Source organism: Barbus barbus (genome assembly GCF_936440315.1).
Source record: "Barbus barbus genome assembly, chromosome: 8".
Lineage (NCBI taxonomy): Eukaryota > Metazoa > Chordata > Actinopteri > Cypriniformes > Cyprinidae > Barbus > Barbus barbus.
Window position 1 is genome coordinate 28,291,036 of NC_136736.1, and position 19,324 is coordinate 28,310,359.

The following is a 19,324-nucleotide window of genomic DNA, read 5'->3' on the forward strand; positions in this document are numbered from 1 at the left end:
GGAAGTAGCCATCAGAAGATGGGTACACTGTAGTCATAAAGGGATGGACATGGTCAGCAACAATGCTCAGGTAGGCCGTGGCGTTTAAACGATGCTCAATTGGTACTATTGGCGCTTTTCCACTGCATAGTACGGCACGGTGCAGTTCAGTACGGCACACTTTTGGGGGGTTTTCCACTGGGTACAGTACCTAGTACCTGGTACTTTTTTTAGTACCACCTCGGCCGAGGTTCCAAGCGAGCCGTACCGTTACCAAAACGTGACGTGTAAACTCTGCTGATCACTGATTGGCCCGAGAGAATCGTCACTGCCTACGTCATTGAACTTGCAGCACAAGACACAACAGACCCGCTAGATTTAAATCAGAACAGCCAGCGAAGGATCGAACGCAACTGTTTTGAATGAGCGCACCTTTTTTAACAACCATAAATGGCTGTTTCGTTGTCTGTTGAGGAAGTACAGATGATCCTCTCGTGATAAACGAGGAACAGATCCAACGAGAGCTTAATGGAGCGACGCAAAATTAAAATGTTTTTCAGGAGTCACGGCAGTAGCGCAACTATAACGACACGTGACTAATCCCGCCCACTCTAAAGCGGTACTAAACTGCATAAACTGGAAATGCAACCCGAGCCGAACTGAGCCGTATCGTGCCGTTCTGAACCAAGCCGAGTCGTACCACGCAGTGGAAAATCGCCATAAGGGGCCCAAAGTGTGCCAAGAAAATATCCCCCAAACCATTACACCACTACCACCAGCCTGAACAGTTGAGACAAGGCAGGATGGAGCCATGCTTTCATGTTCTTTATGCCAAATTCTGACCCTACCATCTGAATATTGCAGCAGAAATCGAGACTCATCAGACCAGGCAATGTTTTTTCAATCTTCTATTGTCCAATTTTGGTGAGCCTGTGCGAATTGTAGCCTCCGTTTCCTGTTCTTAGCTGACAGGAGCGGCACCCGGTGTGGTCTTCTGCTGCTGTAGCCGTAACAGCAGTAACAGTAGCAGTAACAGTAACATGAAAAGTAGCAGTAAAAACATTTAGAATTTTTATTTCAAATAAATGCTGTTCTTTTAAACTTTCTATTCATCAACAGTTATTTTAAATTGTAATAATATTGTTTTTACAGTATACACAGTACCCAAACTTTTGAACACTATATATTTTAGTAACTATCTTTGAAATAGGATTGGCATTTCCATTGATGTTGAACACTTGTTGGCTGATTTACAAAACATCTGTCTGTGTGCAGGTAACAGAAGGAAAGCAGGAACTGGAGAAGCTTTTAAAGTTATTAAGGAAGTTTAGAAAGGAGCTAAACAGTCTGACAGAATGGTTGGCAACTACTGATGAGGAACTGACACGCCGCTCTTCAGTGGAAGGCATGCCAAGCGATTTGGATGCAGAGTTGGCTTGGGCAAAGGTAAATGAATACTCAACTGGTTTCAGCAGCATTGTTTATATCTGAAACAGTTTGCTAGTCATTAGGAATAGTTCTTGCAAAAAAAATTACAGTTCTGTTATCATTTACTCACCTCCATGTTTTTCCACACCTAAAATGCCTTTCAGTAGTTGTATTCTTGGTGAACTATTCCTTTTCAAATTTGCACTGGCTACCAATAGGTGCTCGCATAAAATTCAAGGCATTAATGTTTGTCTACAAAACCACCACTGGCTCTGCACCCCTTTACCTAAATTCATTACTTCAGACTTATGTGCCCTCTAGAAGCTTGCATTCTGCAAGTGAACGTTGCTTTATTGTGCCATCCCAAAGAGGCACAAAATCACTTTCACAGACTTTTAAATTAAATGTTCCCTCCTGGTGGAATGACCTGCACAACTCAGTCCGAGCAGCTGAGTCCTAGCCATCTTCAAGAATTGGCTAAAAACATATCTCTTCCATCTTTATTTGACCCTCTAACTCTAGCACTCTCTATTCTAATTCTATTCTTTAAAAAAAAAAATACTAACACTAGCCTTTCTAATCTTTTTGCAGTCCATTTGTTTGTTTTCTTTTTATTTATTATATAATTAACAAAAGCAAAAAACTCTAACACTAGCTTGCTCTATTCTTTTTCTATTCTATCTGTTTTCTTTTTATTTATTATATAATAAAAAAAAAACTTCTCTGCTCTTTTTTGTTGATTTTGATTGCTTCCATTGTCCTCTTATGCAAGTCGCTTTGGATGAAAGCGTCTGCTAAATTACTAAATGTAAATGTAATATAAAATGGTGAATTATTAGTTTATGAGCAATGCTGTTTTGTTTCAAAGAAAGTAGGTGTTAATTTTTGACAAGAAAAGATCAAAAACAACCTATTAAATCATCATCTTTCCCACCCAGGCGACGCAGGAGGACACTGAGCGTCATAAGCCACAGCTGAAACTGGTGAGGGAGTTGGCAGAGACCCTGAAGGGTTTACTTCGAAGCCAGGAGAACCTGATTGATGACAAGGTCAGTCTGCTCAACTGCAACTGGATCGCGGTGACGTCGCGGAGCGAGCAGTGGCTAAAACTCCTGCTGGTGAGCAACAATTCATCATTTCATTCTAGGCAAAATATTTCTTATTCTAAATATGCCCTACAAGGCTAAATTCATTTCCTTTCAATTTCACATCTCCATATTGTTCCTTTAAATCCAGACAGCGATTTCTGGAGGCGGCAATAATGTTATGAAACTGTTAAGCACATTTATCTCCCGCTCTTCTTTATTACCTTTCTACTTCTTGCTGTTTCCTCCATCATTTTTCTCATCTTTTATCTCTTTGACTATATTTATCTTGCTCTACTTTGTAAATAACTATAAATATCTGAGGGACAATATGTCAAGAGATAAGGCTTGGCCTCTAAGGTATAATGAAATGATTAAAGAAATATTTCACCCAAACTTGAAAATTCTGAGCCTGTATGACTTACTTTCTATCATGTTATGCAAAAGGATTTAACTTTTCACTCTTTTCCATGCTGTTGAAGAGAGACTTTTTGATGCTTCATAATGGACATAAGAGTATTGTAAACAAATAAACAAAAAAAGATCAGTCTTCTGAAGTCATAAAATGAAATTTGTCAAAAAAGGACGCAAAAGCTTCCATTATTGAATTATGAAAGTGCCCCATGCGACCTTCCACTATATTTCACTATAGTTATTATTTAAAATGGCATGGAAGACGATCTTCAAATGTTGTTTTTTTGTGTTCAGCATCAGAAAGAAAGTCATACAGATTTGGAACAACACAACAGTGAGTAAATAATGACAGAATGTTCATTTTCTGGGTGAACTATTTCTTTAATGTGACATGAAATTTCCTTGCGCTACAAATTTCCTTTGTGCTAACCAGCCAAATGTAAACATAACTCTTCATCTGTCATCCAGGATTATCAGAGTCAAATGAAAACACTTGAGCAGAACACTTCTCAGATCAACACCTGGATGGATCGTGCTGAAGAAACGCTGGACCAGATGGGCAGCCAGGGCTGTGTTGAGCACGTTATAAAGGTCTTCTCTAGCACATAACACACACTCACAAAGAGCTGTTTAACTTGACAACAAACTGTTCTCCATTACTGAGGACTAGAGATTGTTTTATGCAGCCATACTTTTCCATCAAATTAAATAAACCGTTATCCATCTCTTCTATGACAATAATGTTTTGATGGCTCATTAATTGGAAGCAATTTGCAGCAAATAAAACTCTAGATTAGGCCATTAGGAAGAACAAAACAGACAGACAAAAAAAAAAAAAAAGTTTTGTAGTTTTATTGATTATCATTTACATATATATATATATATATATATATATATATATATATATATATATATATATATATATATATATATATATATATATATATATAACCTGACTTGTAACCTGAAGGTCGTGGGTTCAAGTCTCAGGTCCGGCAGGGATGGTAGGTGGGGGAGTGAATAACCTCGCCAAGGCCTTTGACTCTGTAGACCATAGGATCCTTTTACATAAGCTTTCCAGTATTGGTCTGTCCTCTTCTAGCTGTGTTTGGTTTGCCAATTATCTTACCAACCGTGTCCAGCAATTGAAGGTGGAAAATATTATGTCAGAGCCACTTAATATCTCTAAAGGAGTGCCTCAAGGCTCCATCCTGGGCCCAACCCTTTTTTCTATTTATGTCAATGACATAGCCAAAGCTGCTGGCACCTCTAGGATACATCTTTATGCAGATGATACCATTCTTTATTCAGTTGGTTCCTCTCCCAATTCTGCGGCTTCCAGTCTTAAACTCAGCTTCACCTCTATAGAGCAGTTTTTTGATAATCTCCACCTTCAAATTAACACCAGTAAGACTAAATGTATCCTTTTTAGCCGAAAACCAGTTACCGAGACTCCACTTATAATCACCTGCATGAACGGTATGGCTCTGGAGTATGTCAAAAAATATAAATATCTAGGTATATGGTTGGATTCATCTTTGTCATTCATCACACACATCATTAACCTTCAAACAAAAGTCAAAGCTAGACTAGCTTTTCTTTTCCGCAATAAAGCTTCCTTTACTCATGCTACCAAATGCACCCTCGTTAAGATGACAGTACTGCCAATTTTGGACTATGGTGATATTATCTATAGAATGGCACCAAATACAGCTCTAAAGAAACTAGACACACTTTATCATTCAGCCATCCGTTTTGTCACTAATGTACCCTTTCACACTCATCATTGTGACTTGTATAAACGGGTGGGTTGGCCCTCCCTTCATACTCGGCGGCTCCATCACTGGTTTCTCTTCATATATAAAACAATCCTGGGCAAGACACCTCTCTATTTGTCATCTCTTCTTCATGCTGCTCATAACGTCTATCATACAAGATCAAGTAATTTGATTAAATTTAGTACCCCTCCTACTTCTACTATCTTTGGACGTAATGCCTTCCGCTTTGCAGCAGTACACGACTGGAATATACTACAAAACACACTGAAACTTACATCTCTGATTTCAATTTCCACCTTTAAACAAAACCTCCAAAATTACATAGTTGACTCTTGTTCCTGCTGACAATTACGAACTATATTTACACACACTTATTTAAGCACCTTTTCTTTTTTCTTTTTCTTTTTTACTGTTACCTTTTTTAATTCAATTGCTTGTTCTATGTGTGTTATGTGTTTGACTATGTACAGTTGTATAGTATGTCCTTATTGATTTTTGTAGCCTCTTGGCCAGGTCATGTTTGTAAATGAGAAGTGGTTCTCAAACAGTTTACCTGGATAAATAAAGGTTAAATAAAAAAAAAAAAAAAATAACCAACACTCTCTCCACCCTCAATAACACGACTGAGGTGAGACCCTTGAGCAAGGCACCGAAACCCCAACTGCTCCCCGGGCGCCGGAGCATTGGCTGTCCACTGCAACGGGTGTATGTTCACTACTGTGTGTACACTTGGATGGGTTAAATACAGAGCACAAATTCCGAGTATGGGTCACCATACTTGGCCACACACCACTTCCCTTTCCCCCTTTTTATATATCTTCTACAACTTAATACCAAAATAATTATATTACTAGATTTAGTTTTTGTGCATTTTGAAGTTTCAGAAGGTTTGTTTGTTTTAATATGTAAAAAAATAACTATGTATATACCAACCAGATGTAGCACACAACATTGATGTGTTCTTATTGTTTGAATGTCTAGGGTTTGCGGATGGAGCTGGAGGAGATGAAGGGGAAAGTTGAAGCAGTGCGGGTTCTGGCAGAGGACCTTATAAAGAACAGAGGGGAACACTGTAAAGCTCAAGTGAAACCGAAGCTAGAACGACTCAATCAACGATTTGACATTGTTGCAAAGAGGATTTTGATGGGACAGGTAGTGTTATGAAAAGCTGTATGTCTGATATATGTATACAAATACATAGAACACAGATGTAGAGCCATGGTTTCTCTTCCTTTGTTGATCCTTAAATTTATCAGAGACATTGTCTTATTATCCCACTTAAAATATATATTTTTTGTGTATATAATTGGATTTTTATATATTTGATCATATTTTCTTCCAGGCCTCCTCTCAAGAGTTAGATGAGTACCACAGACAGGCTAATATATGGCTCCAGGTGCTGGACGAGGAGATTAAATTAGGTGAAAGTCTAAAAGAGGAAGATTTCCTGGAGGATGCGGTAAGAAAATACTCTCAGCTGTTTCTTTGGCTAAAATTAATTTCAGTCACTGGAACCGCACGGGCAGCGAAAGGCTGAAACAGCCTCCAAGCTTATCGTGAAAATCTCATGACAAGAAACATAATGAGTTTCAGGGAATGGATCTGGTTCATGAGTAACAAATGCTGGCAGAGTACGTCATTGCATTGCTTATGGGTTTTAACGGCTGAAAATTGTCTAATAGATAGATAGACAGATAGATTTGATGGCACTTCTGACATAATTTGCTAATTTTATCTGCTATTTCATTCACAGGGCATAGATGAGGATGCCCTAAATGAACTGTTCTTAAAAGGAGAAAATCTCCTCAAGAGAACTCCTAGCGGGGAGAAAAGAGAGGCTGTCAGTAAGAAACACAATCTTCTTCATGACAAATATGACACTCTGAAGGTAATTATTTTGCATGCTGCTACATGTCAAGTACACATTTAATGCATTTACAAGCTCTTGATATTAGGCTCATAGCACATCACTGAATTTGAATGTTTTCTTTACGTACAAACCAGACAAATGCATCAAACATCTAACTAAACTGTCCATATTATGTCATTTTTTTCGGTAATGCAAAAGCAGTCAATTTGATTACACATTACAAAAATAATTTACTCATCAGTATTTTTATTGTTTGTTCTGTAAAGCAAAAAAAAAAGAATAAATGTGTGTGTGTGTATGTGTATATATATATATCATCACAAGTAGTCATGGCCAAAAATATTGGCACCCTTGGTAAATATGATCAAAGAAGGCTGTGAAAATTAATCTGCTTTGTTAATCCTTTTGATCCTTTTTCATTTTAAAAAATCACTAAAATCTAACCTTTCATTGGATAATAAGAATTTAAAATGGGGGAAATATCATTATGAAACAAGTGTTTTTCTCAAATACACGTTGGACACAATTATTGGCAGCCCTAGAAATTCTTATGAGTAAAATATCTCTGAAGTATATTCCCATTCATATTCACAATTTTGAGCACTCCAGGCAGATTTTGAACATGAAATTATCCAGCCATGGCTTCCTGTTTCACAGAAATATAAATAGGAGGGAAAACAAAGCCCAAATATATATTTATTTATTTATATACACGTGTGTGTGTGTGTGTGTATATATAAATATTGCTTGTTATATTTAAGATTTATATTCTGTGCAGCCAGTGAGGTCAGTGTTAGGTTGAACTCCTGTTGTCAGAGACAAGGTCAAAACTGGAATAAGAAAGGTCACACTTTGGTTGTGGTAGGTTAGAAACATGGTCAAAACTAAGGTCAGGGATGGGGTTAGTTACTATCAGCAGTCAGTCATTTTAAATGTAGGGTTTGGGCTCGAGTTGGTATGTTTAACTTGGGTAAATCATGTTTTGCTGAGTTATATAATCATAGACTTACTATTATTGTTTTTGATGTATGAATGTACCATATGTAAAGAGTCTTAATATATTCATTCTACATTTATAGAATCTGAGAGCCCTGAGAAAGAAGAAGGCCCTTGCTCTTGCCCCGCAGTGGTACCAGTTCTGTAAGAAAACAGATGACATGATGCAGTGGCTGAACAAAATTGAGAAGACCTTAGCAGAGCTTCCAGATCCCCCCGAGGAGCCCCGAGTGAAAGTGAGAGTGAAAGTTTCTGTGTACACTACCAGTCTTAATTATTATTTATATTCTTATATTTTAGCTTCTTCAAAGTAGCCTTTTCAAAGTTTTTCCCACCAGGGATGTTTTTTAAAAAAGTATTAAGGGACTTACTGTGTCTTTTAAGTCCCTTTGCTTCCTTCTTAAAAAGTTGAAGGGTATTTCAAGACTGTGCACCAAATTAATTGATGAATGTTCTCCATCAGGCAGTTGGTTCTGAGATTGAACAGCAGCGTCCAAAGTTGGAGGACTTGCGTGGACTGGGTCGCATGCTTTCAGAGGGTGGAGCTGCCAAGCTGGTGGAGCCCCGCCTCCTCCCAGTCAATAAACGCTGGGCAGAGCTGGATGTTAATTTCACTCAAGTGCGCCACAAAAGTGTAAGTGTGCTCTTGGTGGTAAAAAAAAGTCAATAGATGTTGGCTTAACAAATTTATTGTGAAATTAGTAAGAAGTAAAAAGGCAGATGGATTGAATGCATCCAGTACCTTCATATTATGTACTGTCAAACGATTAATCGCATCCAAAATAGAAGTTTTTGTTTGCATAATATATGTGTGCGTTCTGTGTATATTTATTATGTATTTATAAATACACACACACATACAGTATATATTTAGAAAATATCTACATGTCTCTATTTATATTCATATAATTTATATTATAAATAAATATATTTAATATATAAACATTTATAAATATATAATATAATATATATTTATATATGCATAATAAATATACACAGCACACACACGTATATTATGTAAACAAAAACTTTTATTTTGGATGCGATTAATCGTTTGACAGCACTAATATTTATAATTTTTTAAAGATTTTGAACATTTCAATAGTATTAAAAAGAAAGTAAATATTGAAAATGCGTATTTGATATGTGACCCTGGACCACAAAACTAGTCTTAAGTCGCACGGGTATATTTGTAGCAATAGCCAACAATAATACATTGTATGAGTCCAAATTATTGATTTTTCTTTTATGCCTTGATCATGTTCCATGGAGATATTTTGTCAATTTACTACCGTAAATATATCCAAACTTAATTTTTGATAAGTAATATGCATTGCTAAAGACTTCATTTGGACAACTTTACAGGCGGTTTTCTCAATATTTAGATTTTTTTGCACCCTCAGATTCCAGATATTTAAATATTGTCCTATCCTAACAAACCATATATCAATGGAAAGCTTATTTATTCAGCTTTCATATGATGTATAAATCGCAATTTCAAAAAACTGACCCTTATGGCTGGTTTTGTGGTCCAGGGTCACATAATTTTTTTTTTTAAATACTAAAGTATTTGTGAACATTTTCCTGTTAAAATCACTGTAATGTGCTGCATCTTATGAAGTGTTTTTTTGTTTTTCCTGAGCATTCATTTTTTCCATCTGTTTATTGCTCTTCATTGAACAGTAATCTATTTTTTTTTTTTTTTTTTCCAAGTAAAATTGAATGAGACTCATTTGTTGTCCATCCTTGTATGTTCAGGATCTGCAGTTTTTGCTGCAGTGTATCGCTGAAAACGAAGCTCTGCTGAACTCTCCTGAGCGCTGGTCTGCAGCATTCATCAACGTTCCCCAACAAGAGAAGTGCCTTAAGGTTATATCATAAACCATGTCTCATTTCTACAAATGATTTTTATTAGTCAATGCATTTTTGTATCCAAGAGCTGACTCAATCTATTATAGATTTGCTCATGAGCTGTACTCAAACATAATTTGTTTTACGCCCACCATTGAAACAGCAGTAAAACTAATATAAATGCTTTAATTAGTTGTGTTGCATGTGATTTAGGAGGTTAAAGTTAATCTGGATAAACTGGAGAGTCCAGTGACGGAAGCTCTGGGAAGAGGTGCCTCTTATCCGGAGGAGAGTTTACTGGTCCAGCTGCTCAGAACCAACTGGGAAAACCTTAAAAAGCTCTATCGTGACCGACTCACGTAAGGATGAATGACATTACACTGTTGAAACGTTATAGTATTAGTTTAGTATTATTTATATCTTTTTATAGCATTTATTAATATTTTAAATTAGCTTTTATTTTTACATTTTCATTTTAGTTAAAATTTTAGTAATTTGTTATGTCCTTGTCATGTTTATATTAAGCTTTTATTTCAGTTTTAGTAATTTAAGTACTTTAACTTCTGTTGCAAAGGCAACATTTTGAAGTTGAATTTGAAACATTTGCTAACAGATTAAGTATTTATAATGCCTCAGAAAATCTATGCAATCTTGTAGTCATAAGTAAAGGAGTTATTCTAAATGAGCTGTCAATTAGTAAGCCACAAAAATGTTTTTGAATGCTTTATAATTAATGTTCACATTAACTTTTGATTCCAATAAATTTTACATTTTAAATAAGAATGTTGATTATGTTCGCTACATTCTCTCTCTTTACTCTTTGACTCAAAATGTTCTGTTTGTCTACTTGTGTTGCTGTCCAGATGCCTTGAAAAATCCAAGAAATTCAGTGAGGAGCATAAAACACTTGACAATTGGCTCACAGATGCTGAGAGGACGATAGTGAAGTATGAACAAGACCCCATAAATAATAGAGACCACCTCAAGGTAATCATAAATTTAATCTGTGGCTACAATCTTATTATTTAAATATAATAAATGACAAAATTGCATTCTGTATAATATATTAAGAAATGAACATTCTGTCATGATTTATGCACCCTCATGTTTTACCAAACATGTATGCATTTCTTTCTTAGGCAGAAATCAAAAGAAGATATTTTGAAGAATGTTGATAACCAAACAGTCTTGGTTCCCATTGACTTCTATTTTTTATTCATCTAATGGTAACAGTTTGGTTACCAATATTCTTCAAAATATCATCTTTTATGTTCCACAAAACAAAGAAAGTCGTACAGGTTTGAAACAATATGAGGGTGAAAAAATAATAATCACAGAATTTTCATATTTGGGTGGATTATTTCTAATAACTATTATTAGTAATAAAGCATTATATAAAGCTTTCATGGAAAGTGTTACCAGATTTTTTTTAGGCAGTAAGTCATGTTAGATTAGTTTTCAGAGCATCCATACTGCAACATTCTACTTTCCCAGGAGCTCCAGCGGGGCTTGGAGAAACAGGAAGCAGCAGTGAAGGGGCTCAATGCTCTTGGGACGGATCTGACTCCACAGTGCAGTAAGGACGACAGGGACCGCATTAAACAGCAGCTCGCCTCTATCAACTCCCGCTGGGCCAAAGTGTCCAACCAGCTCACTGAGATCAAGAGAAGGTTAGTAAAAATTCAGGACACATTAATGCAGGCAGCTTGTGAGAGAGCTGCACACGTTTGAATATCTTAGCATAATTCAATTTGAGCAGCAAACATCTACGTAATTGCCCTCTTTTGTCCTTATTTTGAAGGAATGCATAAATATGGCTGCTATGTGTTTTAGGTCTGCAGGGGCAAAAATTGTTCTTGCCGAGTTAAATGAAGACATGGGGGAGTTTCAGTCCTGGCTGGATGATGCAGAGGCTGTGGTTGCACTTCCTGTGGAAGCAGGTCACAAGGAACAGCTTAGTGCAACATTAGAAAAAGTGAAGGTAAAAATCACTTGCTTAAAAAGATACCATACATGGGGAAAAAAAAAAACTTAGCTTTTAGCTCCATATTAAAATTCTAATTCTCCCATGAGGCAAATCACCAAAAATGAGTCACAAAGACGAGCAGATAATTAATGTGTGTGTGTGTGTGTGTGTGTGTGTGTAAATCTTCAGGCCCGGATGGTGGAACTGCCGAGCAGGAAGCAAGCGCTTCATCAGATCAACAGCAAAGGCTCATCTCTCCCAGCTGATAAAGTCAAACCTCAGGAGAAACATCTAAAGGTTATCAACATGCGATGGGCCAAGGTAATCTAAATTGTTTCTTTCCTTCTCTACTGTTTGATCTTTCTAGCCCATTAAATTCAATGATTTTGTGACCTTGGCGTGATTACAGCCTAATGAGGGCATTATCATTGAATAGTCGGATTCAAGTAATTGTAGATGCATAATAGCGTACCCCTAATACATTCAATTTCATCTCAAGAAAACATGTTGCATTTTCCCCATAATAGATTTTAATTTTTTTTATTTGCATTCTTACATGATTTAAGTGACTTTTAAGCATATTTCCCCCTAAATTCTCATTAATTCCTCAAAACTAGTGATTCTTGTTAATTATCCTCAGGCTACTGTAAAGCATTGATACTGTATATATTTTTTATTTTAGCATAATTTAAATGCATTTTTACAAATATGTTATATACTTCATAAATGTTTTTGTACTATTTTGTTGGTATAGTGAAATTAATACATTTTAGTGTGACTACACTGAAAAAATAATCCACTCGGAAATTGCTAGTAAATTTTACAATTAATTACAAAAACAGCAAGTAACACACAGTGAAATTTTTCTGCGAAAAATCTTGTTACAGTGTTTTTACAGTGTAATTATATGATACTTTTAACCTTTTTTGATATTTTGTTAAAGAAGTTATGTTGTTAAGACAGTGAAATTCATATATTTTAAAATGTGACTTTAGTGACTTCCAAATATTGTTTGGGTTCAAATGACCCCCCCCCCCCCCCTCCTCCTTTTTTTTAATAAAAAATTAAAATTTCATGAAAATAATGCAAAAAGTGAAAAATAAGCTTTCTGTTCTTTACGAAAAATAATATTTATTTTTATTTCTCTTCATTTTTACACTGATATTTTTAATATTTCAATATCTCTTTTGATTTTGGTGTAAAATATCACCTGGACATGTTGTAGAAAGATTCCCTCCTGCAGTGATTTACTGCAAAGAACTTTACATGTTTCTTTCTCTATTCCAAAGGTGTCCACTGATCTTCCTGAGAAGCAGCGACAAATCGAGGATCTCCTGAGGGATTTGTCTTTGTACCAGGAACGACTCTCCAAGCTCTCAGTTTGGGCCTCCACTACAAAGAATCAGCTTGAGCAGTCCCCTACTGCAGTGGACCCAAAGGTAATCTCACAGACGTGATCAAGCACACATGTTGAACACACTTCCCACAGTCTTGCTGTTTAATAATACTGCTGTCTGTCTTATTTCAACCTTCAAGCAGTAGTATTAGCCTGGTGTGGTGTAGTGGTAGAGGCTCATGGATGTCAACCATCACATTGCTTATTTGATCCCTTCATTCAGCAACAAGGTGTTCAAAGATTAAGAAAACTTTTATGTTGTACTCTATTATAAAAGTCTGATTTAACTTTTTGAATGACCCATTGCTTTGCCGGTCAGGGTCTTTAGGGAAAAGAAAATAATATTATTTAACTGTCACCAACTCACTGGTCTTATTTTACACAATCTCTCTTATTTGTACCAAGAGGGTTTTTAGACGACATAGACTGTCAGTTTATTTAGACTCCCAGCATCATCTTCATACAGAGCTTCATCTGCTCCCATCAAGACATGGGTTTCGCTTCCCTAGACATGGAACTAATGGGTTCAGGAAATCATTTGTTCTTTCAGTTACTGAACTTCAGAAAAAATTAGTACGTCTGTACTTATGTGGTTTTGAATTGTTTGTGGCTGGTTTACTCAGATTTTGCTGTACTCAGTTTATTATGATTTGCACATTGCTGCATGCTGTTTCTTTTATACTTTTTTTTTTTTTTTTTTTTTTAAACCAAAACTTTTTCTTGTTAGTGGTGCTTGCCAAGGCAAGCATAACTATTACTATTGCTCCTTTTCATAGTTTTATTCCAGTGGGTATTACTCCCCCAAAATCAATTAATTATTCTTTTTATTTTTTTCCCTTTTTGATTTTGGAGTGACATGTGACCTGGACTAGATTGATCACTTAATGAGGGTTGTTGTTCATTTATTTTTATTTTGTGTAGACTGAGGAGGATGTAAAGGAAAAGAAACCAGCAGTGGAAGCTGTTTTGGCGAAAGAGAGACCACCATGCCAACCGGAGAAGGTGTGTAATCGACCATGATATTATTAAATATGATCTCCGAAACAATATGACTATGATATTAGATTACTCTGCACACTTCCCAGTAGTATCTACCATCGCTGTACTGTTATGTAATATATCAGACTATATCAGTCTATCAGCTTCATGGCATGAAACTTTGTTTAATATAATTCTCCTGGATTGATGTATTCCAGGGGCAATTTGATGGCCTCAGTGCAGATTGGACATCTATTCAAATTCTCCTTAAAGACTGGCGAGACAAATGTCAGCTCACAGGTATGAAATCACATAATGTGTGATGATTTAAGCTACAATAATACGCTATTAAAATTAACACACAGCTCATGTTGCTTATGTGATGTTAGATGTCTGAAAGTCTGAACAAAAGATTATTTGTTACTTTCCAGCCGTAACTTTGACTGGGAGTGCAGCAGGAGATGCAGCACTTTATAAATTCAATAAATCCTGGACGGAGCTTGATGATTGGCTCACTCTTTTGGATCACATGGTCCAGACTCAGAGAGTAATGGTCGGAGATCTTGACGAGATCAATGAAATGACGGTGAAACTCAAGGTCAGATTGTGACATCAGCTTGCAGCTCTTATTCCATTTCCACAGTAAAATACTTAGTTTACTGTACTGCAGGGGCAACATTTAATCTTTTCTCCATCCTCCCTAAAGCAGCAAAGAGAATTTAGTTTAACCAAAAGATTAACCAATGTGCACCCTTTCTCTGACCCTTAGAATTACACAGGCTGTACAGTAAATGTTAATGCCCTTTGTTATGATTGGCTAGCCTTTTCACATTTGAAATTAGCAGCAGACTAAGCCTTATTATTATTATTATTAGGTAAGGTATTCATTCAAGGAAAATACTGCTCAATTGAGCCATGAAGATGAAGAACCTCGAAGATGGCATTTAAATACTCAAGTCTTAAAATAGAATGTTTACTTAAACAGAAAATGGTGTTTAAAAATGTAATTGTGGTAAATATTGTGTTTATGTGTGTGTATATATATATATATATATATATATATTAGTATCTCACAGAAGTGAGTACACCCCTCACATTTTTGTAAATATTTTATTATATATTTTCATGTGACAACACTGAAGAAATGACACTTTGCTACAATGTAAAGTAGTGATTGTACAGCTTGTATAACAGTGTAAATTTGCTGTCCCCTCAAAATAACTCAACACACAGCCATTAATGTCTAAACCGCTGGCCACAAAAGTGAGTACACCCCTAAGTGAAAATGTCCAAATTGGGCCCAATTAGCCATTTTCTCTCCCCAGTGTCATGTGACTCATTAGTGTTACAAGGTCTCAGGTGTAAATGGGGAGCAGATGTGTTTAATTTGGTGTTATCGCTCTCACTCTCATACTGGTCACTGGAAGTTCAACATGGCACCTCACGGCAAAGAACTCTCTGAGGTTCTGAAAAAAAGAATTGTTGCTCTACATAAAGGTGGCGTAGGCTATAAGAAGATTGCCAAGACCCTGAAACTGAGCTGCAGCACGGTGGCCAAGACCATACAGCGGTTTAACAGGACAGGTTCCACTCAGAACAGGCCTCGCCATGGCCGACCAAAGAAGTTGAGTGCACATGCTCAGCGTCATATCCAGAGGTGTTTGGGAAATAGCCGTATGAGTGCTGCTTGGTTGAAAGGTTGGGGGCTTAGCCTGTCAGTGCTCAGACCATACGCCGCACACTGCATCAAATTGGTCTGCATGGCTGTCGTCCCAGAAGGAAGCCTCTTCTAAAGATGATGCACAAGAAAGCCCGCAAACAGTTTGCTGAAGACAAGCAGACTAAGGACATGGATTACTGGAACCATGTCCTGTGGTCTGATGAGACCAAGATAAACTTATTTGGTTCAGATGGTGTCAAGCGTGTGTGGCGGAAACCAGGTGAGGTGTACAAAGACATGTGTGTCTTGCCTACAGTCAAGCATGGTGGTGGGAGTGTCATGGTCTGGGGCTGCATGAGTGCTGCCGGCACTGGGGAGCTACAGTTCATTGAGGGAACCATGAATGCCAACATGTACTGTGACATACTGAAGCAGAGACTGGGCCGCAGGGCAGTATTCCAACATGATAACGACACCAAACACACCTCCAAGACCACCATTGCCTTGCTAAAGAAGCTGAGGGTAAAGGTGATGGACTGGCCAAGCATGTCTCCAGACCTAAACCCTATTGAGCATCTGTGGGGCATCCTCAAATGGAAGGTGGAGGAGCGCAAGGTCTCCAACATCCACTAGCTCCGTGATGTCATCATGGAGGAGTGGAAGAGGACTCCAGTGGCAACCTGTGAAGCTCTGGTGAACTCCATGCCCAAGAGGCTTAAGGCAGTGCTGGAAAATAATGGTGGCCACACAAAATATTGACACTTTGGGCCCAATTTGGACATTTTCACTTAGGGGTGTACTCACTTTTGTGGCCAGCGGTTTAGACATTATTGGCTGGGTGTTGAGTTATTTTGAGGGGACAGCAAATTTACACTGTTATACAAGCTGTACAATCACTACTTTACATTGTAGCAAAGTGTAATTTCTTCAGTGTTGTCACATGAAAATATATAATAAAATATTTACAAAAATGTGAGGGGTGTACTCACTTCTGTGAGATACTGTATATACTGTTCAATTTTAATAGAAAATAAAAATTATGATTGTGTAGTATTTTTAAGTAATTATTATGTTATTATTAGATCATTTAAAGTCATTATTGTGTTAAATGAGAAAAGCATTGGATAGATATTATAAAAAAATTTAGGCTACAATGTTGCCATAACATTGTTTTCAGAAGCTGCATTTAGGTATATTTACATAGACTATTAAGTATTTAGAATTGCATAAATAATGCTATGAGATTTATAAGTTTTAAAGGAAATAATTTTTTTTTTTAAATATTGATTTTGTTTGTCTTGAATTTTAAGCTGACATAACTGTATTCTAATAGGTTACATCACACAGTCAGTCGATCTGCATCATGTTCATCAGCAACTGCATGCAATGTGAGATCGATGACTTAAAAATTGTAACATTAATCAAACGTTTTTCCCTATTTAATCACACCAAATTAACATGTTAAATTCACAGCCCTTGTAATATTGTTATTACTAATCACCAATATAATATAAACCTATTAAACCAATATAATCAATTTCACCAAAATATATTTGTGTACTAATATAATACAAAAAAAATATACAGTAGGAATCTTTTACCTCACAGATCCTACACTACTCTGTAGTAAAAGAATTCTCTTCTGTGATTTAACAGTCAACACTGCAAGACATAGAGCAAAGATGCCCACAGCTGAACAAACAAATCACAGCGGCTCAGAACCTGAAGAACAAAACCAATAACCCTGAGACACGGGCAACCATTACAGACCGCAGTAAGTCAGCTTTGCCTCATCCATATCCATATTCTCAGTGATACACTGTATTTGTGGTGATATGAAGATTCTAACATTGTAACGGCTTGATGGAAAACTAAATCTCTGAAATAATGCAGAAAGTAAACAATGACTGTTGGCAAGGATTGTGTCTTAACAGGCATCTCAAGGTCGTATAGTGTTATAAGACAACACTATTGAACACAAACTACAATATACTGCAAGACAAAAGAGTTAATAAAAAAAAAATGTTATATCTGGTTGCTTATACTTAAAAGAAAAAGAGAGATTTTTTTTTTCAGAAATAAAAAAGGTAAAAATATATTTCAACCAGCCAATCAATCAATTTATTATTTAGACAAATAATAAATTTTATTTTATAGACCATTATATGAACTATGACTATGATTTTCAGACTTGTTCTTTAGAAACTTTCTGTCTTTTATTTCAAGTTGAAAAATTACAAGCACACTGGGAAGATTCCCACACCAAGCTGTCGGAAAGGGTCCTTCAGCTGCAGAACATGTATAAGGACTCCAGCGATTGGCTGGAGGCCAGAAAAAGGGTGGAGCCTCTCATTAAGAAAGCCAATGAAAAACTGGAGAGCTGGAAAAAAGTTTCTAACAGTGCTGATGATTTAAAAGGCCAAAATGCAGATGTCAAGGTAATGTAGAATGAACACAATATCTATCAGTGTGCTTGTGTTCCTTGAATGAACTGCAGATGAATGCATGTGATTTAATTACTACAAATAAATGCTGTATTATTCTATTGCAGCAACTTTCTAAGGATATACAGCAGTGGCAAGCTCAGATGAATGTCACCAATGAGCTGGCAAACAAACTGCTGACCCTTTATGCAGACGATGACACAAGCAAAGTTAAACAAATGACTGAGAGCATGAATCTAGCTTGGGCCAACATCAAAAAGCGGTGAGCTTCTGTTCAAATCTTTGATTTTTCAGTATCACCAACCAGTGGAGTGGCATATAATAACATTCTCCCTGAAAGGAAGTATTTGTGATGTTGTTGAGTCTGACAATAATGCACTGCTGACACAGTGAGGGGTAAGAGGTTATTTCAAAGGTGCAATTGCTTTCAGGAGAATTGTGTGCCATTCGAGATTCTGTGGTTTGATGTTTAAAGCAAGTGTTACCAACAGATTCAACAATCTAATAATAGCATGTATTAAATGTTAAAGAAGGATGTTAAGGTACTACTTAATTTAACCTTGTTTCTATATAATAATGAAGTCATTTCCCTTTCAGTGCAGGGGACAAGGAGGCAGATCTGGAAGCCGGACTGCGACAGTTGCAGCATTTCTACTTGGACCTGGAGAAATTCCTTAATTGGCTAACTGAAGCAGAAACCACAGCCAATGTCTTACAAGATGCAACGTTTAAGGAAGGACTTCTGGAAAACCCTGCCACAGTGCGGCATTTACTTGAGCAATGGCAGGTAAGCTGTATTTCCAAATTGCGTGTCACAGCAATTTTCGCTCTTTGGTTAAAGGGGACATATCACACACAGTTTTGCCCAATCTCCTGTTAATCTTGACTAGCTATAGAGTAGTATTGCAACCTTCATATCTCCAAAGAGTCTTTAGTTTTATCATATTTATAAAAGAAAGATACAGCTTTATGATTCTCTCTGAAAACAGGAGAGAGAGTGTGCCTTGGGCGAAGCTAAAGAGTCACGAGCACATGAGTGCCAACTGCCAATAAAACACAGAAATTTGATGCAGCTTCACTTATTGCCTCCAGTTCCGATTCATGACCGGGAAACTGCATCCACTGTTCACGTAATGCTGTGCTCGCTGGGAGGCTGAACAAGGTTATCTTTGCCTCACATTTAAAAACACACTGCTTTAGAGCCCTGTGCAGCGCTGCCGATGATATTGAAGGAAATCCTCCCTTCATGACATCATGAAGGGCCATGCTCGAAAATATTTTTTCGAAACTTACACGAACCCGGAAGGAGTGTATTTGACACAGAATTACTCTGTCATACATTCAAATCGTTTTTTGAAACTGTGTTTAGCATGAGAATCCAACTCTTTACCGTGCAGATAACTCAGAATGCATGAAATAGCATTAGACGCACCCCCTTTGTTTAGAGCATTTCCTGCTCCAGTACAGGTTTTCCATTTC

General features: G+C 36.8%; 1 protein-coding gene across 1 annotated transcript in view; it reads left to right on the forward strand.

Annotated features, from left to right (window-relative positions):
- Positions 1-19,324, forward strand: part of LOC306874038 (dystrophin-like) — a 111,365-nt gene that overhangs the window by 38,751 nt on the left and 53,290 nt on the right. Inside the window, exons 33-54 of the mRNA XM_079423751.1 lie at positions 1,255-1,425; positions 2,346-2,525; positions 3,375-3,497; positions 5,666-5,836; positions 6,027-6,143; positions 6,438-6,572; positions 7,634-7,786; positions 8,014-8,184; positions 9,309-9,419; positions 9,615-9,760; positions 10,265-10,388; positions 10,896-11,071; positions 11,235-11,382; positions 11,557-11,688; positions 12,657-12,806; positions 13,685-13,765; positions 13,960-14,041; positions 14,173-14,339; positions 17,058-17,175; positions 17,628-17,839; positions 17,953-18,107; positions 18,443-18,632. Coding sequence (XP_079279877.1) covers positions 1,255-1,425; positions 2,346-2,525; positions 3,375-3,497; positions 5,666-5,836; positions 6,027-6,143; positions 6,438-6,572; positions 7,634-7,786; positions 8,014-8,184; positions 9,309-9,419; positions 9,615-9,760; positions 10,265-10,388; positions 10,896-11,071; positions 11,235-11,382; positions 11,557-11,688; positions 12,657-12,806; positions 13,685-13,765; positions 13,960-14,041; positions 14,173-14,339; positions 17,058-17,175; positions 17,628-17,839; positions 17,953-18,107; positions 18,443-18,632 — 3,213 coding nt within the window. The remainder of the gene's footprint in view (positions 1-1,254; positions 1,426-2,345; positions 2,526-3,374; positions 3,498-5,665; positions 5,837-6,026; positions 6,144-6,437; positions 6,573-7,633; positions 7,787-8,013; positions 8,185-9,308; positions 9,420-9,614; positions 9,761-10,264; positions 10,389-10,895; positions 11,072-11,234; positions 11,383-11,556; positions 11,689-12,656; positions 12,807-13,684; positions 13,766-13,959; positions 14,042-14,172; positions 14,340-17,057; positions 17,176-17,627; positions 17,840-17,952; positions 18,108-18,442; positions 18,633-19,324) is intronic.